The sequence below is a fragment of the Podarcis gaigeae genome (genome assembly GCF_964106915.1).
Source record: "Podarcis gaigeae genome assembly, chromosome: 5".
Lineage (NCBI taxonomy): Eukaryota > Metazoa > Chordata > Lepidosauria > Squamata > Lacertidae > Podarcis > Podarcis gaigeae.
In genome coordinates, this window is record NC_139681.1 from 16,603,799 (window position 1) to 16,628,672 (window position 24,874).

The following is a 24,874-nucleotide window of genomic DNA, read 5'->3' on the forward strand; positions in this document are numbered from 1 at the left end:
AAACAGCTTTGAGAGAGGTCAGGGTCATGGAGCCCAGTTGAAATAATTGTGAAAAGTTAGTCACGATGAACTTTTATTCTCATTTTAGCCGATGCAACTTAATAATAGTTGAATTCCACTCAAGTATTTTTTCCTTGTAAGATGTTCTAAGACCTAAATTGGACCTCACTGAAACTTTTTGAGCAAAGAGCTCTTCATTGTTAGTAGAATTTATACAACCATACTGTGATTGATAGAAGTGTATCCTCAGCAGCTACACATATTATTATTATTATTATTATTATTATTATTATTATTATTAGTACCCCGCCGATCTGGCTGGGCTTCCCCAGCCACTCTGGGCGGCTTCCATAGAAACCAAAAATACACTAAAATATCACAGATTAAAAACTTCCCTGAACAGGGCTGCCTTAAGATGTCTTCTGAATGTCAGGTAGTTATTTATCGCTTTGACATCTGATGGGAGGGCGTTCCACAGGGCGGGCGCCACTACCGAGAAGGCCCTCTGCCTGGTTCCCTGTAGCTTTGCTTCTCGAAATGAGGGAACCGCCAGAAGGCCCTTGGCACTGGACCTCAGCAGGGGCGCCGACTTATAAAAAATATTGGGGGGGCGGGGGCCCATACCGACTTATAAAAAATATTGGGGGGGCCCAAGACCTCCAAACCGCTGCTGCTGGGGGAACGAAAGGGGCGAGCCCCGGGCTGCCCTGACCTTAAGTGAACCTGTGAGGGCCCGCCCTTTGCGGCAGCCAATTGGCTGCCGCCGTGGGCGGTGAATATTAATGAGCTAGGGGGAATCCCCGCTTCTTGCGGGGCTGACGCCAGCCCCGCGAGATTGTTGATGGGTCGAGAGCCCGCAACCCCACCCCCTCTCTAGATCGGGAGTGGCTTTGTTTTAACTCATTACTGAATGTATTTTAAAAGGTAACTATCGTCAAACAAGGAAAATAAAAAATACCAACATAATTTTGTGATTTTACAAAGCATAATATAACATAATATAATAATTTTCTTAAATTATTGGGGGGGGGTTAGGGCCCCCTCAGGCCCCATGGAGTCGGCGCCTATGGACCTCAGCGTCCGGGCAGAACGAGGGGTGTGGAGACGCTCCTTCAGGTATAGGAAACGAAGTGATTTTTTCTTCACCCATCCTAAACCCTAATGCCTTTTTGAGTCCATGTCTCCCTTGACCAGCTAAATTCTTTTGGCGGCACCCCTGTGGGGCTCAGGAGCCCAGTTATGTCACCCCTGGCCTGCAGAACTGACATCTTCTTGCCCTTTTTCAAACACTCTCCCTCGTGGAGGGTTCCCTCAGCCTCCTTTCCTCTTCCCTCTTCCCTCTCCTTGGGAATCCTCCGGCAGCCACTACTGCCACCCTGGTCTCTGAGCTGCTCCTCCCTGCCCCAAAGAGAGGTGCCTCCTCACATTGCCCCACAGGGGCCTGGGAAGCACCCCCTGGCCAGCCCCAGAGGCACCATTTGCCTGGAGAGCTTGTAGCCAGGGTTGCTGCAACAAACAGCTGTGCAAACCTTTGGGAGGCAGAGATGTGAGAGGGACAGAGGCCAGTGTTGCCCGCGGCAGCCTAACCATCATTCAAGGCATCCCAGGGTTCTATCACACATTGGCTGAAAACCACTGCCCTTACGTATTAATTAGGATTTTTTATTTTTTTATGGAAGAAAAATGTTAAAATACCATAGAACAATTTTTGGAAGTGATTGTTCGTTTAATGGAAGCTTTTTATAAAGCCACACAAAATTGCAACTTAGTTGCACTGAAGCAAGTAAGATAATCAGAGTATTTTCAAAGAGGGAGGAGGGGAAATTATTTGAATTCTGCTGTATCTGAAAGTAGCAGCTACTCTAGTTTTCCAATTCTCTCTGATATAGTACAGCTAAGCTAACTAAAGGCAACCACTTGTCCTGGCTTTATTTTTGCAGGTAAAACTGATCTTTAAAGGTGTGTGAGCTTCATTGTCAGTTATGTCTTTGTGTGTAAAAACACTGAGAACCAGTATAATTCATCCTTATGATGTATTAACGTTTGGATGATAAAGTAATATTATCCAGGATAAATTACAGTATACTGAAAGCTTGTTTTTTTATTAGTGATTTACTAATTAGTACAATAATTCACTTTTATTAGAAATTCTTGAGAATCCACTGGAGGACAATCACAGAAATGAAAAAAAAAATGCTGATAGCAATGGCTTCTGTGGTGTTAAGATAATAGCACAGATGAATGTCTGAATTTGAAACGTTATCACCTACTACGTTCAAAATTAAATGTCATCCAATTCTCGACATAATGTAAAGAGATCATGCCTCATTTACCAGCATATTATTTGCAGTTAAACTTAAATGTAAAAGGTCAATTTTATATACTTACTGTTTTGTATATTCCATTCCATCCCATTTCCCTGTTGTGTTATCATGGCAGTACACTGCACGAGGCTTCAAAAATCTAACACAGGTTCGCTATGCCAGAATGTTGCTTCTCCTTTCGGCTGCAATTCTTTGTCCAAGTAGGTTGTGTATGCAAATTCCAAAGAGCAAACTTCACTGAATTTAGTGAGCCTTTCTTCCAAGAAAGAGATGCGGGTGGCGCTGTGGGTTAAACCACAGAGCCTAGGACTTGCCGATCAGAAGGTCGGCAGTTCAAATCCCCGCAATGGGGTGAGCTCCCGTTGTTTGGTCCCTGCTCCTGCCAACCTAGCAGTTCGAAAGCACATCAACGTGCAAGTAGATAAATAGGTACCGCTCCGGTGGGAAGATAAACGGTGTTTCCATGCATTGCTCTGGTTTGCCAGAAGCAGCTTAGTCATGCTGGCCACATGACCCAGAAGCTGTACGCCGGCTCCCTCGGCTAATGAAGCGAGATGAGCACCGCAACGCCAGTGTTGGTCACGACTGGACCTAATGGTCAGGGGTCCCTTTACCTTTACCTTCTTCCAAGAAAAGATGCATAGAGTAACATATCCCATTGACATTGCTGGTATTTAAGGTGTATGTACGATTGCAGCCTTAGGGTTGTGTCCAGTGGTACTTTCCTTTTCTCTCCCCTGCCTTGAGTGCCCCACACAACCCTAGACTCTTCTCCAAAGAGGTCCCCCCATCCTATAATACATTTTGAGTGCACCCAGACTACAGGGGCGAGGAGAGGAATGGAAAGGCCCATTGTACAAGCTGAAGTCTGCTCCCCACATGCAACTGAAGCGTTGGATACAATCCATTTTGTTTTTCTTTTCTTTTCTGCAACATCAGTTGTTATTATAAAGCCAATGTTTGCTGGAAGTAGAGATACTTATTGGAAACGTAAGCATAACTTAATAAAAACAATAGCTCCAGTTATAAAAGTCTGAATAGAATTCTTCGAAAGCATCAAAGATTCTAAGTTTACCGTAAGTCTTGTATTATACCGTAAGTCTTGTATTATACAATATATACACAGTATATATAGTTTATACCATAAGTCTTGTATTATAATAGATCCCTGCCCCTGAATTCAAGTTGAAGTAATCATCTATACTAGGCTTCCACTTAGAGTGTGATATCTCTCTTAAGTGGGGACTTCTGGCATACATGATCTTTATAGATGATAAATGTGTGATCTTGGTGTTGTGCCTGTTTATAAACAAGGTAGCATATTAATAGGATGCATACACAGTTTTCATAAGGATTATTAATTAGTCCATCTTAAATTGACAATGTGTGCTGACTCTTCTGCTCAGTGAACACATATGTTTTTGTGTGTGTGTGAGGAGAGGCTAAGGTTAGAAATTTTTATTTTATTTTATATTTTATATTATTTTATTATTTGCCTTACCCCTCCATAAGATTTTTTGCTTGCAGGCATTTTGTGGTAAGCTTTTGTAGCACTCTTAATCTCTGTGTTTTCTCAGTTTGAAATGGACATGGAACAATGCCATGTCGTTAGCCGCAGCTGAGAGCGACAAAGAATTAATACACATGATGGAATTTTATTTTATAAATTGTCATTGATGAATAAGTATTGGCAAAAAATTCCTTTGTGTATTAGGTTGGCATAGCTAGGCAACATTGTAATTATTTTCCCTTGGAATCATAGAATGATTTATGCACTTCAATCAGGGCAAGTCCTCACCATGTCCCATTGCTGCACAGGCCTCATTGGTTGTGCCTCTGGGAAGTAAAGTAATCAAAGCATTTTACAACTCTCATTTCCTATGAATGGCTGGAAAAAATATAAATAGTAAAATACAGTGGTGTTGTGAGCCAGTATTATATATTAAATTACTTCTTGAAATATGTAGGTAATGCTGCTTTGTATTTCTAATAAGTCAACATGAAACATGCTTTGCTGTCATGTGTACTGTGTCCATTTCACAATTGTAGCAACAAGTGGTTGCTTTTGTAAATTCAAGGTTTTCCCCACATCCTGATTTTTGCATATCACACACACTAACATCATGATTCGCAATATATTGCCAGGTCAAAAATTAAGAAACCGATATCACAATATGGACTTCAATGGGTTTTGGACAATATATCAATATATTGCCCAGCACTACTAAACATACCTTATGCTTCTATCCTATGTTCATGTACCCTAGAGTAATGCTATGTAATGAAATGAGATTTACTTCTGAGTAGACATGTATAGGATTGTGTTGTTAACTTTTGTCTGAAAACTACTATATAATTTTGATGAGATGCAGTTTCTTTGCTGCTTAATGTGTTTTGAGACATACATTTCTTCCCTTCAGAGTTCTGTATAATGCTGAGGTCTGTAAGGTTAAAACAAAGCATAAATTAATTTTTGCCACCATGTGTCAGTCTGACTTGGAGGTTACATTCTGTGAAACTACCATTGGAAAATTAATAATAATAATAATAATAATTTTATTATTTATACTCCGCCCATCTGGCTGGCCTTCCCCAGCCACTCTGGGCGGCTTCCAACAAAAGCTTAAAATACAATAATCTGTTAAACATTAAAAGCTTCCCTAAACAGGGCCGCCTTCAGATGCCTTCTAAAAGTCTGGTTGTTGTTTTTCTCTTTGACATCTGGTGGGAGGGCGTTCCACAGGGTGGGTGCCACTACCGAGAAGGTCCTCTGCCTGGTTCCCTGTAACTTGGCTTCTCGCAGCAAGGGAACCACCAAAGGCCCTCAGTGCTGGATCTCAGCATCCGGGCAGAATGATGGGGGTGGAGACGCTCCTTCAGGTAACTGACCAAGGCAGTTTAGGGCTTTAAGGTCAGCAACAACACTTTGAATTGTGCTCGGAAATGTACTAGGAGCCAATGTATGAATTTTCCTTTTACTCATTCAAAACAATAACTTGTTTTATGAGCTAGTGTTAACAACCTATTGAGGAATTATCTTAGAAGGTTACTCAAGAGTGATTTAAATTTTATTAGCCAGTAGACATCATGAAGCTTTTATCAGGCTTCTTAATACTCACAGTTTTATATAAAACAATTGCCATTTCAGACCAGTATTTATTAATCCAAATATACTCCAGTTACAAAGATTTGTGTTCAGGATTTCTGAAGCTGCCACATTAAGAGTAGGGAAATGGTTAAGAGAGTTGTGATAACATCTTGTAAACTAAATTCTGTGGAAGAAGTTTCTAATTGTACTTCTACTCACTGCCTTGCAAATTCATTTGATTGCTTTAATTCAAATTTCTCATTTTATAATTAATCCCCCTTCCAAACATATGTGCAAAGTAATTGGTTACTCCAATTGGAACATTGTTTTTCAACTAAATAAAAGCTTAATAAACTAATAATTTTGATCATGGAGCCAACACTCTTTTGTGGCTTTTGGAACTATAACCTTGAAAAAGAATTTGTTAAAATAATTGATTACAGTATGATTGCATCTTATGTGCCTTTAATTTGCATGATTTCAACCATACCTGGTACTGACTGATTGAAATTCTGCAAGTTAAAAGCAAATAAGGCAGAAAACTTAAAAGTGATTTTTACACTGGATTTTCCCTGTGTGAAAAGAGATTTTAAGCTCTCTTCCTTGCTTTGCCAGGCATGGGGGCTTCAAAGTCTAGGAATGCTCATGCAGGGATGGTTCCAAGGAGGTGGTTTGAATAGGCACATTTTTTTGTATACATGGAACCTTTGGAGCTGAACCCCTGTGTAAGATGCAATCGTACTGTACTGCTTTTCTTTGTACAGAAATAGTAAGCAAGTTCACTTACTTGGAGGTTGGGTTTCTAGCACTTCCCTTGAAGGGCTGGTTTTTAGTGAGCTGCACAGTGTTTTGCCACAAGGTTATAAATGTTGCCCCCATTCGATTATTAAATTCAGTGTTTTTTTCTGGGGGGGACCCAGGGGTACACATACCCCTAAACATTTTGTGAATCTAAGTTTGGCCTCATTGAAGGGCAGTATCTCAATATGAGTAGGAAAATGAGAGTACCCCTAAACATTTTTTAAGAAAAAAAGCACTGAGTAAATTTATAAATATTCAGAATCTGAGAACTAAACATGTTACAGAGCTTAAAGGTGTAAAAATAGAAGGCATAAAATAGAAATGCAGGATTACCCAGGTGTACTCAGAAGGTTGATCCTTGTTAGAGATCAGATGGTAACTCCTGGATCCTAGTCCCTGTGAGGACAGTGTACTTATACTTTAAAAACTGGTGGGTAATATATGGAATTGAATTGCAACTGTAATTATCCACTTGTTAAGACATTTGCTGTTAAAAATATACTGTGTTTCACTGAAGAGCCACCTTTCTGCCAATAACCTTCATTCGGAATGAAGATTTGATTCTGGATCTTCCTGGTCCTGGACTATGACTCCCATCAGCCCCAGCCAATGTGGTCAGTGCTCAGGGATGAAGGGAGTTATAGCTCAACAATTCAGGAGGGCACCAGGTTGTCTACCTCTGCACCAGGCAGTAGGGCTGGGTGATACATCAATATATCGTCCAAAACGTGTTATTACCAGCTAAACATTGCAATCTACTACAGTGTCTGAAATAAGGATGGAACTGTACAGAGGTGAACAGGACAATGTCCTAGCAACTGCTAATACTTAGGGGACTAAAACAGATAAATGACAATATTATCAATCATCACACCCTCAGTTTCATCAGCAGGCAAGCCAAAATGCTAAACATTGTGATATATCAATATATTACAATGTATGAAATAAGGAACTACACAGAGGCAAACAGGACAATGTCCTGCTACTACCTAAGGGTCTAAAATGATAAATGATGATTCTACCAATCACTTCATGGTCATTTTCAGCAGCAGGCAAGCCAAAATGCATCCTAATGAGACTTTGGGTTTGGGGCTTGGCTACCAAATGGTGGTATTCAGGACGATCCAAAGTATGGTGATGAGTCATAGTGAATACAAATAATCTGGGACTGCCAGACTGCTAGGCGCAGAAGCAGCAGCAGCCTGGCAGTCACAGAATCAACAATTAGAGGGCAGAAGCAGCGGCAGCCTGGCAGCAGGGGCACAATAAGTCTGTGAAGCCTCGCCACAGCAGTGGGCAGGGGTGGCAGAAGCAGCGCTGGCCTGCAAGGCCTTGTCATGGCAGTTTCAGTAGTGGCAGCCTGCAAGGCCATGCAGCGGCAGCAGGAGACGGTGGCAGAAGCAGAGGTGGCCTACAAGCCTTGCTGAGGCAGGCTGCCACAGCTTCTGCCACCGCCCCCCACTACTGCCACGAGGACTTGCAAGCCCCACTGCTTGTGTCCCCACGAGGCCTCGCAGGCTGCCGCTGCTATTGCTGCCATCTCCCATTGCTGCTGTAAGGCCTCGCAGGATGCTGCTACTGCCGTCGCCTCCTGTCACTCCCAAGTTTTCATCTGGAAGTTTTGTGCTGCTTGATGGTGTGGCGTTCGTATGGAGCCCCCGGTCATCTCACGGACTATTGACCCGTACACCACTAATCTGCTGCCACCAGCCAGGTCCTCCCCAGTAAATCACTTAGTCTCAGTCAGGTTCTTAAGTTAACAAAGAAGAGTGTAGTTTATTGCAGACACAAATAATCTTTAGAAGAAGAAGAAGAGTTTGGATTTGATATCCCGCTTTATCACTACCCTAAGGAGTCTCAAAGCGGCTAACATTCTCCTTTCTCTTCCTCCCCCACAACAAACACTCTGTGAGGTGAGTGGGGCTGAGAGACTTCAGAGAAGTGTGACTGGCCCAAGGTCACCCAGCAGCTGCATGTGGAGGAGCGGAGACACGAACCCAGTTCCCCAGATTACGAGTCCACCGCTCTTAACCACTACACCACATTGGCTCTCCAACTGCATTCAAAACGTTGTTACTCTTTACCTTCTTAGTCTTATTTTTATCCTACCTCTAACTCTTCTACCTCCCCTCACACATGACCCAACTGCACTAACTGTCTCTCTAATTCCAACTGCCTGCCAACTGCTTTTCCAACTCCCTTTCCCAACTTCCCAACCAACCAACCAACCAACCCACTAAAACCAACAACTACCCACCCCCAAACCTCGGGCTAAGCCCTTTTATAAACAGGTAGGCTCTGCCTCCGGCTTTCCTATTGGTCTACATATTAACCCTTTCTCTCCCCCTGTACAGACATTTTCAAACGAATGGGCAAACACCACAGATGGAATAGTGGGTGGTGTGCCCGGGGGATTAGTGAGGATGGGGTTGGGGGCAGTTTGCCTGCTTCTTCCTTCCATGCTTTAAGCATGGTCTGTGTGCACCTGTTTAGTTTTGTGGGGATTTTCCTTAGTTTGTTTGGGAGGAATGTGTATGCTGTGGTGGGGGTGTTTTCAATTATGTCTCTATGCAGGTGTACCCACTGTTTTGTTTCATCTTCTAGAATATATGGGATTATGTGGTGCACTTGGTTGGCGACGTAGTATAGTTCTATGCTGGGGGTTCCCCACTCTCTTTCTGAGGAGGCCCTGTGGCATTTTTTAAATACTTGATTCTGTGCAAGTAGTTGGCAGTCAGTTCACTATAACCAGTCAGTCAGTTGGCTGAGTCGTCAACACTATGATACCTTAAGCCATCAGTTGACAGAATAAAATACCAAGCTGTCTCATTAGCGGAAATGTTAGTTTTTTTGTTTTAGGTATGTTGGGATGCAACTGCTGGGAAATTTTTCCTTAACTTTGGTTTACTTCTGGTTTGTAATACATACCTCCTCTTGTATACTATTAATTCTTAATGTATAACTCACTTTAAGATTGTGTTCTATTTGCTTCCCCAATTAAACTGAAAATTTGCCATCTTCAAAGCTTTACTGTTCTGAAACCCGAATAACTTTTAAAGGTCACATAATCTTTGCGACTTAAAATGGCTTTAAACATTTTAGGGATTAATAGCTTCCATATGGATACCTGCCTTAAATATGCAGTGTAAAAAAAGGGGGTGTCTTTTTTAATGTAGCTATTTTAGAAATAGATTAAGGTATTTCTACCAAAGTATTTATGTTTCTACAAAGGTTTTAGTACTGCTATCATTCATTAAAGCCCCAGACATTATTACAACGGATAATAGATTAAAAAGGAAACTAGATACCTTTCTTGGATTAAGGATTGCTACTTTTGGCTTTCAGTGAAGGGAAACATTTAAAAACTGAAGTTATCATATTGCAAGTCGTATTTAATTGCAACAGTGACTAGAACCAGATTGTTTTCCTACATGTGTCACAGTTTTCTGAAGAAAAAAAATAGAATCCCGCTTCAGAACAGGAATTTTAACAAATATGTTTTGGAAGGCCAAATATTTTCTTTGTCTTGGATACAAGAAAAACGTAGGTCTCTTGCCATGGTGCTGGCTCAGTAGATCAGTCATTACACAGAACGATTGCTGTTAAGGGATGAAATTTTATTGATGTACCGATGTCAGTGTCTTGGAATGCTGAAATGGGTCACTTGATATGCTCCTACCCCTGAGATTTGCAGTAAGGAAATAGTAAGAAGTGACAATCAAATTTAGGTGTCTTGACAACATGTTTGTCTCAAAGTAAAATGGATCCGATCTTAACACACTCTTTTTTCTCCACATGGAATAATTCCCATCAACCTATGCAATGCATGTGGAAAACATGGAACTTTTAAATTCATGTGGACTCCCATCCCCAAACCTATGAAAGCAAGATGCAGGAAGAATCTGCTATCCTGCTCAGATATTTTCTGGGGAAATCCACACAATTTTTGATTACATTATAATGTCTTCCATGTGTATTCCCTCCATAAAGGGATATTTTTAAAAGCACTCTTTTGGAGGAAAAGGTTACATCAGAAGAGCCCCAAAGTAATCAACTTGGGTTATTAAACTAAACCACAGAGCATTTTTGAACATTGGTGTTATGTTGGCTTCATTCCAGTCCTTTAATAAAAGCCAATTATAGTGACTTTGCATTTGACGTTAGAAGATCAGCCATCATATTTGAAATATTTAATATGCCATCCACACCTGGTGGCTTGTTAATTTTTAATTTGCCAATGAGCCCTACAACTTCATCTCTTGTCACCTCCATTTAACATAGCTTTTTAGATGCTCTGCCTGAAAAGTGGCTTGGCGATGAGGACCTGTCCAACATCTTTTGCAGTGACAACCACTATAAAAGCATTTGTTTAGCTCTTATTCTGCTGTCTTTTTCTCCTCCTTTTTGCTCCCTCTCCATCTCATGGTCTAACCACCTTCCTGGCTGGTTTCTTGCTTCTTCCAATAGTGCTAAGCTTTTCAGCATCTCCATCAGACAAAAGAAAGTCCAACACCACCTGGAAAGTTCCATGTTGGGAAAGATTGCTCTCGAAATCCATAGTTACCCAAAGAGAGTCAGGTGACACCACTGCATTCCAAAGAAGGAAAAGCTTGAAAGAACCCCCTTGAGTGAGAACTTCATTAGGACCAGCCAAAAAGTCACAAAAATATGACAAACTCTGGAATTCTTCATCCATCAAACATATTACGGGTGGGATGGGATGAGGGAGACAGGTTGCAAACATGAAAGTGTGCTAGAAGTTGCAATTTGTAGACTCAGTTCCAAGATGGAGAATGCCAGCTAAGTCCCTCCCAGGTGCTAGAGATACCTGGTTGCACACCTGGGATGGCTGTTTCCCCCATTATTTGAGGGAAATGGAAATTTGGTTTGTAACCCAGATCTGTCCTTAACCTTAAATGAAACACAGTGGTTCCGGGGAAGTCTTTATTCTAGCAAAGCCAGGGTTTGATTATGGATTATGCACTAGGTGAAAGAGCCAATGGAAGCTAAATAGTTTGAGGGATTACCTAAGCTTTGGATGGGATGTAACCCTCAGACTGCTGTACGTCTTCAGGGGTTGTAGACTCCAACCTGAACAGCTAGATTTTGTATTCTCCAAGGCACATAAAAAGCAAAGGTAGTTGTGGTGGTCCGTAAGAAAAAAAAGGCCACATTTCCAGATGAATAAGGCCTTCATTAGAATCAACCCCAAAGTCACAAAAATATGTCAAGTTTTCAAGTTCGGGGGGGGGGGCAATTTATTGTTGCTGCCTGAATACTAAGGGAGAAAGTATGTTGCATGCAACTACATAGAAGCACCGCTTTTTTAAGCATGAAAAGCTGCTTCCAGGGGCAGATAAGAACTGAGAAGTGACAGGGGAAACAGGTTCTTAATCTTTCCCTTTCTACACTCCTAATTGTCCCACCCAGCAGCTCTCCCCCCCCCCATTTAGCATATTTCAAATGTGCATCTGTATCTTAATATGCATCATGTCCCAAAGTGATTATTTTGCCAAGCTTTCAGCTGATAGGGAACAAGCACATTATGAAAGTGGCCCAGAACAAAACGAGGAGGCAAAGATGAAAGTTACTAACACAGAGAATTGAGATTGCTTACACACAATAACTTGACTAGCAATCCTCACCTTTATTCATTGCAGTTAATTTTTCAATCAAATCCAAATTCATTATAGTTGTTCCTTGTCCTGGTTCTGTGCCAGCTCAGGTAATTCTGACAGTGTTTGGGGATGGTTAAGTACCCCACGTGTGTTTATATTTGCCTTGATTTACCGTCAGGTTATCGTTTTAATGCCATTTAAATAGAACCCTCAATTTCCTCCCCCTCCCCACTTTGCTTTTGACATTCTAATTTGTTAGCATTTTTCATCCATTTATGCAATGCCTGAAGCACACCTTGAGTGCCTGAAGCTACTTTGTTTTAACTAGCATTTGCATTCCTTACATGCTATATTGCAAAAATAAATTTGCATGAGCTGTCACTTTACCATTTTGACAGCCTCTTAATCTGCACCTTCCCACTGCCTCTATGGAGAATAAATAAATGAAATTACATGTTGTACTTGTGAAATCATGTAATGATATCATTAACATATTAGTAGAGTAGTTAGCAAAGAAATTACATAGTGTATTGTTTCTCTGTTAACTACTGGAGAAACAATGAATTTTTGTAAACAGTGACAGCATTTCTTGATGAGCTGCTTAACTTTAAAGTTTGGTATGTTGTTGCATTTTTCTAATAATTACTTTGAATGCAGATTTGCATTAATTGCATCTTTTATTGATGGTATTCTTCTCTGGATGAAACTGTAAAAATACTACCTAGGATCAGCACAACAGTGGTGATCAATGTCCACAGAATTTTGGCAAATGTATCTGCTGATGTCACAGTGGCTCTGATGATGCAGATATGTTAAAGCAATCCATCTTGCATCACATCATAATGGGCAACCCATTGTTCCATGTAGCTTTAGCATACTAGAAGCTGAGCCTTTTTACAGCCCATGTGAAATTGAAACAGCTATTAGTACACTTACAGGACAAGCTTTTCGATACAGCCACCTGTACTTATACATTCAGTGTGTTGATACAGATGCCCTCTCATTCCTCTGTAGCTGTTTGTAAGTTAAAAAGCAAGGAAAAGTATTATTAGATCGTGAGTATCTTGAATATGCTCCATGTTGTTTGCCTGTTGTCTGTTCAGGATGAATGTGCTGAGCTACACCTGTGTTAGAGTACAGAAAGAGATGAGTCTCATTGTTCTGCTAGAGGCTTTTAAAATTTCCTTGTTATTTGCATTGTATAAATGACTCACTATTATGGGGAAATCTGGTCCTTGTGCTATAGATGACTAGATCTGGAGGGACCTAGGATTCCCTCCCCCTGCCCTTTTAAAAAAAAAATCTGAATGTTTGCCGAAGAGCCTTCACTTTTTGAAAGCTGTTTTGTGCAGTACATATTCCTGTATTTGAAGTTGTTGGAACTGGGGAAGGGGAGGGCTATAGCAACTCCAGAAGCTTGTGCGATCCTGTTACTCACAGCATACATGTGTGGAGACTTCCTTCACTGTGGCACATTGCATGAGTGGTCCAAATTGGACTGGGAGGCATCCATGCATCTGTAGTGGAGCAGGGGTGCCAGCTTGGCCTCAGGATTGTGGGTGCCCATTGCCTCCACACAGATGTGCAGCATCACACACTACATGCAGCTGTGTTCGTGTCACATGTCTGGCTGGAGGTAGCTGCAGCTTCTCTTCCTCCAACTCTGCAGCCAGCGAGGCACCGTTTCTGGGTGGGGGGGGAGGCCTTGGACGTGGAGGCAGAGTCTGTCCACACCCAAGGCTCCCACTCCTGGAAAAGGGTGTCTCGCTGGCTGGCTGCAGTGGTTGGAGCTGAACTGTTTCTCTTTCGGAGGCAGCACCACAGAGGCTGGCTGGCTGCCCCTCTCCGGCTTTGCTGATTGACTTTGTGGGTGCCCAGCCCCCACAGTTATATTATTGTGGGTGCCCAAGCACCCACGCCCCCTGGAGTTGGCTATGTATTGGAGCCTATCAGGTTACAAAACTACTTTATATATATATATATGCCTTATTCCACCATGGGTGAAGCTGCAGTTTTTCAATTAGATTGATATTGTGACAGAAATCGTCGACATCTCTGATGTCACTTTTTGTACATTAATTTTTTATCCCACCTTTCCACCAGTTGGCATTCAAGGCAGCTAACGACAGTAAAACACAAAGTAAAGATTGAAACGTAACAGGCAAAATTTCAGTTTGTAAAGTTTCAATTAACTTTTGCAAGAAGCTTTGAGAAATTACCTTCTGCTGCTATCAGATCACAAGGATCAAACACCTATTTCTATATGGAAGATCTCCACTGAAACCTGATACTGACTTCTACTAATAAATGATAACTATATAGATGCAAAGGAGAAGGGGACGACAGAGGACGAGATGGTTGTATAGTGTCTTCGAAGCTACAGACATGGGTCTGGCCAAACTGTGGGAGGCAGTGGAGGACAGGGGTGCCTGCCATGCTCTGGTCCATGGGGTCACGAAGAGTCGGACACGACTAAACGACTAAACAACAACAACATATAGATGCAAAAATCACTGAGAGCTGAAGCACTCTTACATTGCTTCCTGTGGCAGATAAGAAGTGCCCCTAGGATGTTTTGATATTTTACTTTCTTTTCTAAGCCATAAATGATGGACATATCTACATGTAGGCAGGCAATTCAGTAAAAATAGTTCTAGATTGCAAAGTTTTCTGTAAGATTGCCTCAGACACTGAGGTTGCAGTGTGTAAATTTCCTTTGGAGTTAGCCCTATTGCATTCACTGTTTGGAGGGAGGGTGAAGTGCCATTAACATGCAAAACAGTAATTGGTTAGTAAGACCTTTCTAAATTAAATGTAAATGATGTTAAATGCCAATGTTTATGAATCGTATAATGGCTTAGGTAGGCAAAAGAAGATGCTCTATTAGTTCAGACATACAGAATGGAAAATGTTAGAATGACAATAATGAGTGACTTTTTAAACAGATATTACTGGGTCTTTATATTGTTTACTAGTTTGCCATGCTTTGGGAATACTTAGCAGGAGTTGAAGATCTGCCATTTTAAAGACAGCCTTGCCTTGCATGCTTTCTGTCTCCCATAGTCAAATGCTGTTAAGCTCTGTCATGTTTGCAGGCTTTTATAGCAGAAGCCTGTAACAGACTGCAGTTTTGATGGAGTGCAATGACAGAGCAGCCTTAAAATACCATAAAGTGCAGAGAGAGTTGTACATGGTGCTGTGAACTGAATCTTTTCTGGATCAAATGATCAGCCATATGTGTCTCACTTATGGGACTTAAAGGAGAGGAAACTTACCCTATTGCTAACACCGCATGAAAATTGCAGCATTAGGGAATATTGACCAGATGTTTCAATCCGAACAAACAGCTTGTGATTCAGGGGTGGGGGACTTTCTTGCTTTGATCACAGACACCTTGAAGGAAAAAGTAATTGAATAGAGGCTGTCAGAGTTCATCATTGTCAATAAACTTTCACTTAACCTTTATCACCTGTTTTAGATACTGTTGTAGATATAAGCTGATAGGCATATGTTTAGCGTTTGAAATTTTACCCAACATTCCTAATCTCTTAATACCTAGTCACTACTAATATTCAGAACATGGATTTTATTTATTTTATTTACAAAATTTCTAGATAGCTTGATGTTAAACAGTGTCTAAGTAGTATACAATATAAATAAAAACATGACAAATTAAATAATTAAACACAAGAGCATGTTATAAAATCATTTAATATATCATAAAATGTAAACAGTGAAATATATCAGAAGAGGTACAAACTTAAAACAAAAAAACCTAACCTTGATGGTCAGGAAAGGCCAGGGCGGGAGGAGGAGAAGAAGTATTTGAGACTACATGAATTCTAAACCAAAGCATGTTTAGAAAGGTAGCAATTTTCAGCATGAGCAGCCATTTCGATCTCAGTGTCAAGGCTGAATGATGGGAGTGAAGACGCTCTTTAGGTATGCAGGGCCAAGGCTATTTAGGAAAGGTGGTACAGAGCATTTGGTCCTTGGTGCTTCAGCCAAAGTGACTTTTGGATGGGGAGCACTTCACTGTGTGCTTCATCCATCTTAGGCATCCAGCTGTTGGATCAGCAGATCAACTTGTGAACATCCCACCTGAGTCCAGCACAGGAGTATCTTCTGTTCACTGGACTCATCTGAAGGGTGTGTCTCAATACTGGCTTCCTGGACCAAAGGCTGTTGTGTGGCTGGAACGCCTAAAAGTTCAGGATGATCCATTGCCCACACCATACCTTCAGTTCCTTTTTCTTTACAAAGTTAGTCCCACCTAGGGCCAGAATGCCACTCCTTCAGGTGAATCCAGTGGACCTTTTTGACTTGTTAAAATAATCTGCTGCCGCCGCCACCACCAATCCTGCCAATGATGGTTCATGGCAGGCAGCGGCTGTGGAAGCTCAGGCTTGATGACCTGGGTCTGCTCTAAGAGACAAACAAGATGGTCTCTGGACTCTTCGGCAGCCTCAGCTTATGTAGCTCGAGTGACCTTCTGTTAGGGAACTTTAGGGTGGGGTGGTTGGGATTGTTTTTCAGTTTTGTTTAGCAGTTATTTCAGAGTAGCTGAACTGCTGGTTCTGCATTTTTGGAGTATAGGTCCACAAATGTATGTTTACTAATGATCTATTGATTTTGCATATAATCGGTAATATTTTATTTGTATTTTCCTAAGTTACATCAGTATGTCTATTTTACTCTATTTCATAAAATTTATATACCGCTTGATTGTAATAAAATAAAATAAAATAAAACAAACCCTAAAAACTTTGATAAAATAAACCCTCAAAACAAAGTTTTGATAGACTAAAGCTACAATCTTAGCCATGCATACTCAGAAATAAGTTTTGTTACATTCAGCTGGGCTTCCTCCCAGGTAAGTGTGGTTAGAATTGCAGTTTAAGTTAGCCTTAAATTGGACTACAACTGGACTTATAGGAGCTGGAGTCCAACAATATCAGGAGGGTCCCAGGTTGAGGGAGGTTGAACTTAAACAATTTAAGGTCCATCTGGATTTGAACAAATTCAAAGGTATTATTGGACTTCTCATTTTAATGCAAAGTGCTGTACGTACATATAACAACAACAATTTGATTCCAAGCAATTGAAGTGAATTCGTTTTTCCTTCTTTGTCTCTGACTGCAGTGGATGATCCAGAGCCCTTATAAAGCTGCAACGTTTTTTGGGTGCATCGGAACGGATAAGTTTGGTGCAATTTTGAAGAAGAAAGCGGAAGAAGCTCATGTGGATGCCCATTATTATGAGCAGAGCGAAGAGCCAACTGGAACCTGTGCTGCCTGCATCACAAGTGACAACAGGTCATATATCTCCTTGGGATACAAAAACCTCTGCCATATTTCAGGTCAAAATTCCTATGGAATATGGCAGATGTCTGCAGCTGCATTTGTAAGCCAAATTGAGGTGCTTGTGACTTCAAGTCCCTTCTCCTCTCCATTTGTGCTGTTGGCAATCTCTTCTTCTTGCTACTCTTCCCCATCTTTACAAATTTGCCTCTGTGTAATCGACCAACGTGATTGATGTGGGTGGCGCTGTGGGTTAAACCACAGAGCCTAGGACTTGCCGATCAGAAGGTCGGTGGTTCGAATCCCCGTGACAGAGTGAGCTCCCGTTGCTCGGTCCCTGCTCCTGCCAACCTAGCAGTTCGAAAGCACGCAGTGCAAGTAGATAAACAGGTACTGCTCCGGCGGGAAGGTAAAAGGTGTTTCCGTGTGCTGCTCTGGTTCGCCAGAAGCGGCTTAGTCATGCTGGCCACATGACCCGGCTCCCTCGGCCAGTAAAGCGAAATGAGCGCCACAACCCCAGAGTCGGTCATGACTGGACCTAATGGTTTGGGGTCCCTTTACCTTTAATCAACCAAAAGCATCAGCATCGAAAGCAGCACCTTGCTTCCCTGCTTCTTCCCAATTAGCATTACTAGAAAGTTGTCTTGAAACTTCCACTCCCATATCTGTAGGAGGTTTTCGGAAAGCTGGCATAAGTGGCTAGGAGACTGAGGTTCAAATCCACAAGTCCCCAGTTTGAACCTCTTCCCTCTCCTGCACATAAACTGAACTAGTGGCCTTAGTCAGAGCAGCCTCTCAGCCCCAGTGCCCCCTGCCATCAGCAATATGGGAATAAAACTGACCTACATCACAGGTTGTTGTAAGGGTTGCAAGAAGGAACAGCATCTGAAGGAGCTTGCTAAATAAATTCTAAGTATTATTATTAGTTTGCAGGAGTGAAAGGAATGAAGAGATTGTGGATCAGTTGTTCCATCTGATCATGTTGACTACTTTTTGTCATTTTAGGTCTCTTGTTGCTAACCTGGCTGCTGCTAACTGTTATAAAAAGGAAAAGCATCTTGACATAGAAAAGAACTGGAACTTGGTGGAAAAAGCTCAAGTTTATTATATTGCGGTAGGTTTGCTTAATTTTGCACCTGCGTTCAACACTTTGACCATTTACATAACAAGTTGCATCAAGTATAGGATATATTTTGTGGGTGCTAAAAGTGACTCTTCCGTTGCACTGGGTCTTGATTAATTGACATGAATGTTGACTTACTTTAATTCACTTAAGTAGAACTCAGGAAGCCATTTTGAATCAAATTCAGCATTTGAGCTCTTAACTGTGCATCGCATTTACATTTTTATGTATGCCTTACTTTTGAGCAGTTTCTTGGAATCTGCAGGGATGCCAAGACCTGCCATCTTCTAGCACTGTGGTTCTCAACCTTTTTGGTATTGCGACACACAAGTCCAAATTTATTTAGTATCATCACAGGAGCTTTGGACAATGATCAGAAAGCAAAAAATTACTTAATGCTTCTATTAATGTGGAATTCATTTTTATAATACTTACAAACTTATTTAGGGTTGTTGTTTTCTTAATGGGAATGTAAGAATAGCTGCCATCTGATCAAAGGTTATTACTTCGTAAGCCATTAAATTTTTACTTTAATGCATACGCTTATAAAAGCTGTGTTAGCTATAATATTTTTAATAGCTTTATTCACAATAAAGTCCATTTGGGCAAGTATCAGTGGGATAGCTAAACAAGTAGGTCAGTGTGGTGTTTGATGGTTGTTTCACATAGCCACAGATCATTATTGAGGTATATAGCCTGCTGCAGTATTTTGTCATTATTATTATTATTATTATTATTATTATTATTATTAATCATCCTATACCCAGAGGTCTCAGGGCAGTTCACAGAATAAAATCATACAAGTCAGTAGGGAAAAACCTAGCATGCAAAGATAGGCGCTACCAAATAGCAGCACAGATAGTGCTTCATCAGCAGGCTCAGGGTACTCAATGATAACTGAGTTGGTAACATGAAGCCAAAATTTGAATAAGCTCGCTGCCAAAAATATAAGACTCTAGCCTTTCTGACACTTGGTTGCAATTGTCTACACAGCATTACAATGCGCCAGCAAAACAAAAAGTTGTTAAAGGCATTTATCATACCAACTAAGGATTAAGAGCAATAATTGTTTGGAGTTAACTTTCAAAGCCACGACCCTCTAGCACAGGCTTTGCGACCCAATTGAGGTCGTGACCCACATGTTAGAAACACTGTTCTAGTGAAGCCGAGGAGGAAATGCTCAGAATTCATTCTACGGATATTTTACTCTCGCCCAAGATAGACGGAAACCCAATTCACATATTTATGTAGACTTGCATTCTGGTGTGCTATAAATTGCAGATTTGTGTTTCCCTTGCTGTGATGTTGTTAATGCTGATCACAATTAACAAGTATAGGAGGCAGCTATGGCAGATTAAAGAACGTAATGTGCATATAATATATGGATTCTGTATGACAGCTGCTGCCATCCTGTTACCTGAGCGATGTGGGAACAGCTGGTGAGAAGTGTAGAAAATGGATTATCCGGGAGAAACAAATTCATTTTTTAAAAAAAGTTATTTCCTTCAGTTAGTGTTAATGTCTCCTGCAGCCTGTTATTGTGCAGTGCTCTAGATTTTCCATGGTGGTGGTTGTTGATTCTTGCATATGGCCAAAGCTCCATCAATAATTGTAAAGCAAATGCTTATCCTGCAAAGATCATACGCAGCACAGAACATCAACCGCTTCTGCCATATGCTCGAGACATCTTTTCAGAATATATATTTCCACAGTAGCCTGTTCATTTTTAATTTATGCTCTTCCCCCTCCCGCTGGCCTGTTTTCTCATTTCAAAATTACTGTATCTTGGTCTGTTCTGAATGGAACGCTTGGGACTGAATGCAATGAGCTAAAAACTGTAAGAAGACTTAGAAAGTTTTGAAATGAAGAAGAAGAAGAATGGGTGGGAGGGGGAGAGGAATAGTAGGCATAACTGTTCATCAGGAACCAGCTGAATCTTACTGCACCTCCATACAGGTACCGCTGGAGCGTGCTAACCTTTCTCCCTGCAGCCCTGTACAGCCCCCTGTTAAACAGAGGTCTGTGGCACAGTGGGCTGGACCCAGGTATGGCTGGAACTGGGTCCCACATAAACACTTGGATTGTAGAACACAACAGATCTTTCCTGTATCATCCTTCCCATCGCAGCCCCTTCCACCTCCTGAAAAATATTTGCGTGGACAGGCGGAGTCCCCCAAACCCTGGGCTGCCCCCATGTGGAATAATGACTAAAGACAATGTGCTATGGGATTAAAATTGGCCACAACTTTATTATGTTTCAGATGTGGGTAGACCTTGGTAGATCCTCCCCATGTTGTGTGGGCAGGTAATCCCTCCCCCTACCTGGGCTGATCACCTTGGCAACACCTCCCCAGGCCGGGATTGGGTAACTGGATGAGGTAGGCAGAGACCTCCAGGTATCCCACCTGGGGAAGGCGAAGCCAAGCCTGTGTTAATGGTGCCGTATAGGGTCCAGGGGGCTGTGCGCGACCACGCAAAGGCACCCCCCCATTTAATGTGGGGAGCGATCATTGTGGGGTGGGGGCTTCTGAGTTGTGTTGGAAATAGCATGGAGTTGTTAATGGGAGAAGAGAATTGGAGGGGACTTGTGGGGAGCGCCTTGTGTGAGCCACAGTCCATGCTGTTCTGAAGGGACCTCCCTCTTGGGAGCTGCTCTTTGGTGGGGAGGGAGGTGCCTGAGATTGCACTGGGAAGGAAGAGGCAGAAAAGCCCCACTGGACCCAAGCCAGCCACTTTGTCCCCTTGGGTGGAAAAGAAATCTGATACATAACATTTGGCAGGTGTTGCTCCTCATTTTCCTCAACATGCGGCAGACAGTGGACCTTTTTTATATTTAAGTGCTATCATAGTATTCATGAGAAATTATCAGATTATTTTCCTGCGGCTGCTGCAAACTTTAAATTGCTGGTAAACTTGCTTTTGCTCGCTATCTAGGGAGGCACGGGCATTTGTCCTTTTCTCGTGTGATTTTTTTAAAATAAAAGAATGCATTCTTAGAGCACTTACAGAGACAGCCTAGCTGCAGCAGCCCAGCAACAACAGCAGTGCCATTTTTCACAAAGAAAATGTTGAACAAGAGCCAAATGTTTGGTGGCAGAGTCTGTTGCTAGGAAATCAAGGTCCTGAGGCGATTAATGACAAAGCAAGCAATAACAAGAAGGCAGAATTACAGATTTAAAAGAGGGGGGGGGGGACTGGTTGGTGTTATAATTACCCAAAGAAATCTGCACTCATTAAATAGGCTGTTTTTATGATTGACTTTAATTGGAGGTTAGTGCAGATATTTAGCTCCTTTCCCACCCCTTTAAACACATGCGTGCGCATAATCCGTAAAACTGCAGGCTTGTTTTTCTAAGCATCGCAAGGAGCTTGCCCTGTAATTTGATCCCCACTGACAGATGCATTTTCTATGCTGCCATTTTGAATTAACCTATTGTGCAACAATTTTCCTCAGCTCTGTTGAATAAAACATCAAGTCTTATTACCTCAGATGGATTTGATTGAGTAAAAGAATGTACTTCTAGATGAAGAAGGCAGTTTGCAGAGACTCTGGTGCTTTGAACTCTGCCGACAAGCCCCAATAATTTGTGGTGTATGCATAAAGCATGAGAGACAAGGAGAGAGAGAGAGAGAATGTGTGATTCTTTGTTGAAAGTTTGCTGTTCAGAAACTGCCCAAGGAGTAGTAAGATTTTCAAAGACAGTATGCCAAATATGTTTTGGAAGCTCAGTTATTAGCTTTTTAAACAGTTGCACAAATTCTTTGTTTTTGTATTAGTTGTTCTAAAGCTCCTCTTGCAACATATGCCCTCACTTTCACATCTCTGTTCATAGAACGTCTTGGAATTTATTTCTTAAATGCTTTTATGGATCTGTGATTTAGAAACACACTCACTCTCACGTTCTGCCCTTTCTCCTTTTTTTAAAAAAACAACTTCATCATTCATTTTTACTGCTGCACCGCGGGCGACTCCACGCCCTGTTACTAGTATTAAGGAAGACATGACAACCTGTGCAAAATTATTGTGAGTGAATATATGGGGGAAATATATAATAGTAGAATTCTCCAGATGTTTAATCAAATACTGGAACAATAGAGCTTCTGCAAATTCTGTCCAGCCATATTGGCATGTTGCTAATCAGATGCCTGTGCCAAGCTGTCTGCTTTGTTAAATACCCAGATTCCCCGAGGCAAGAAGACAGCTGCTATAACTACTATGAAATTTGCTAGCTCAATCTATTTCTGCTACCCTTGGGCTATCAAACTACAGTTAATTTAGACCACCCCAACACATATACTTTGGGGGATTTTTTTCCAAAGTGTTTATAATTAAAATGATAAAACATCATTATTACTCTGAGGATAGTTGTGTACGGTTTTGCATTTGACAGATACCTACAGAGATGAACGCAGCATGTCATCTTTATTGGCATAATGTTTCTTTATTTATCAAGCCCCTACCCCAATTCTATAGATACATAAATGCATTCCACGCACATGGGAGAGGCAAAAGGCTAGTCTTTATTTCATTAGGAAGATGCTGAAACTCAGATCTATTGGTAATGAGCTGCTTTAACTGCATAACACCGGATGACTAAAAACAGTCCTGCTAGCAGGGAAACTTCAATACATAAATCCATGTTGATGCCGACTGTCCTTCCATATTTCGTAAGAATACTTTTCTTGGGTAATGAAGTCTGTAAGAAATCTAAAGTTGCATTTTAAAAACCTGATCTGATTTATCACTCTAATTTTAATGTAAATTTTAAAAATAAATCTTTGTACACCTAGAAGGGAATGGGGATGAGAGAGTCAACTTTGAAGAAAGTTGCCGCTGTTGCTCTTCTACTAGTCAAACTTAGTGTCAATCATATGAAAAAGGAGAAATGCGTCCACACCAGATTTCTTGGTTCATACAGCCAAAGCTGCTCATCTTTTGTTGATTCCTATTCATGGGCTTTTTATGAACTCTTGACATGTTATTAAGGTTATCTGCTTTCTAGTCTTATTTAAAGGAGAAATAGTTTGGGGATAATGCAGACATAGACTCCAGAAGTCTCCAGTTCAAATTGTATTGTAGCAGAATATTGGCTGTATTCAAGCATCGCTTCATTTGCAGGATTTTCCCTTGGGTAAAAACAGGAGAGAAGATCTGGGTTTCATAGTCTCTACCCTACATTCTACTCCCTTATCCCCAGGCATGTCCAAAGGTCGTTTTGCGGGCCCAATTTAACTTTGGGGTTAAATCCTTTAAAAAATTGTAAAAAAGCTCAACAACTTCAATCCTAAAAAAAGCTCATGCTCACTTCATCAAATCTGGCCCTCTTTGAAAAAAGTTTGGTATTAAAGAAACCGGGGAAATACTTTTAAATCTGAATGCTAGATCTCCTCAGTCAGTAAGTATTTTCTCCATAATCATAGAATCATAGAGTTGGAAGAGACCACAAGGGCCATCGAGTCCAACCCCCTTCCAAGCAGGAAACACCATCAGAGCACTCCTGACATATGGTTGTCAAGCCTCTGCTTAAAGACCTCCAAAGAAGGAGACTCCACCACACTCCTTGGCAGCAAATTCCACTGACGAACAGCTCTTACTGTCAGGAAGTTCTTCCTAATGTTTAGGTGGAATCTTCTTTCTTGTAGTTTGGATCCATTGCTCCGTGTCCGCTTCTCTGGAGCAGCAGAAAACAACCTTTCTCCCTCCTCTATGTGACATCCTTTTATATATTTGAGCATGGCTATCATATCACCCCTTAACCTCCTCTTCTCCAGGCTAAACATGCCCAGCTCCCTTAGCCGTTCCTCATAAGGCATCGTTTCCAGGCCTTTGACTATTTTGGTTGCCCCCCTCTGGACACGTTCCAGTTTGTCAGTGTCCTTCTTGAACTGTGGTGCCCAGAACTGGACACAGTACTCCAGGTGAGGTCTGACCAGAGCAGAATACAGTGGTACTATTACTTCCCTTGATCTAGATGCTATACTCCTATTGATGCAGCCCAGAATTGCATTGGCTTTTTTAGCTGCCGCGTCACACTGTTGGCTCATGTCAAGTTTGTGGTCAACCAAGACTCCTAGATCCTTTTCACATGTACTGCTCTCAAGCCAGGTGTCACCCATCTTGTATTTGTGTCTCTCATTTTTTTTTTGCCCAAGTGCAATACTTTACATTTCTCCCTGTTAAAATTCATCTTGTTTGTTTTGGCCCAGTTCTCTAATCTGTCAAGGTCGTTTTGAAGTGTGATCCTGTCGTCTGGGGTGTTAGCCACCCCTCCCAGTTTGGTGTCATCTGCAAATTTGATCAGGATGCCCTTGAGTCCGTCATCCAAGTCGTTGATAAAGATGTTGAATAAGACCGGGCCCAAGACAGAACCCTGTGGCACCCCACTAGTCACTCTTCTCCAGGATGAAGAGGAACCATTGATGAGCACCCTTTGGGTTCGGTCAGTCAGCCAGTTACAAATCCACTGAGTGGTAGCATAGTCAAGACCGCATTTTACCAGCTTCTTTACAAGAATATCATGGGGCACCTTGTCAAATGCCTTGCTGAAATCAAGGTAGGCTACATCCACTGTAATTCTGTCAAAAAACGAGATCAGGTTAGTCTGACATGACTTATTGTC

General features: G+C 41.5%; 1 protein-coding gene across 3 annotated transcripts in view; it reads left to right on the forward strand.

Moving 5' to 3' along the window:
- The window catches only part of ADK (adenosine kinase), a 196,500-nt gene that overhangs the window by 65,619 nt on the left and 106,007 nt on the right, over positions 1–24,874 (forward strand). For all 3 annotated transcript variants that reach the window (XM_083738500.1, XM_083738502.1, XM_083738501.1), the window contains exons 5-6: positions 16,974–17,146; positions 18,137–18,245. In XM_083738500.1, the coding sequence (XP_083594626.1) occupies positions 16,974–17,146; positions 18,137–18,245 (282 nt within the window). The remainder of the gene's footprint in view (positions 1–16,973; positions 17,147–18,136; positions 18,246–24,874) is intronic.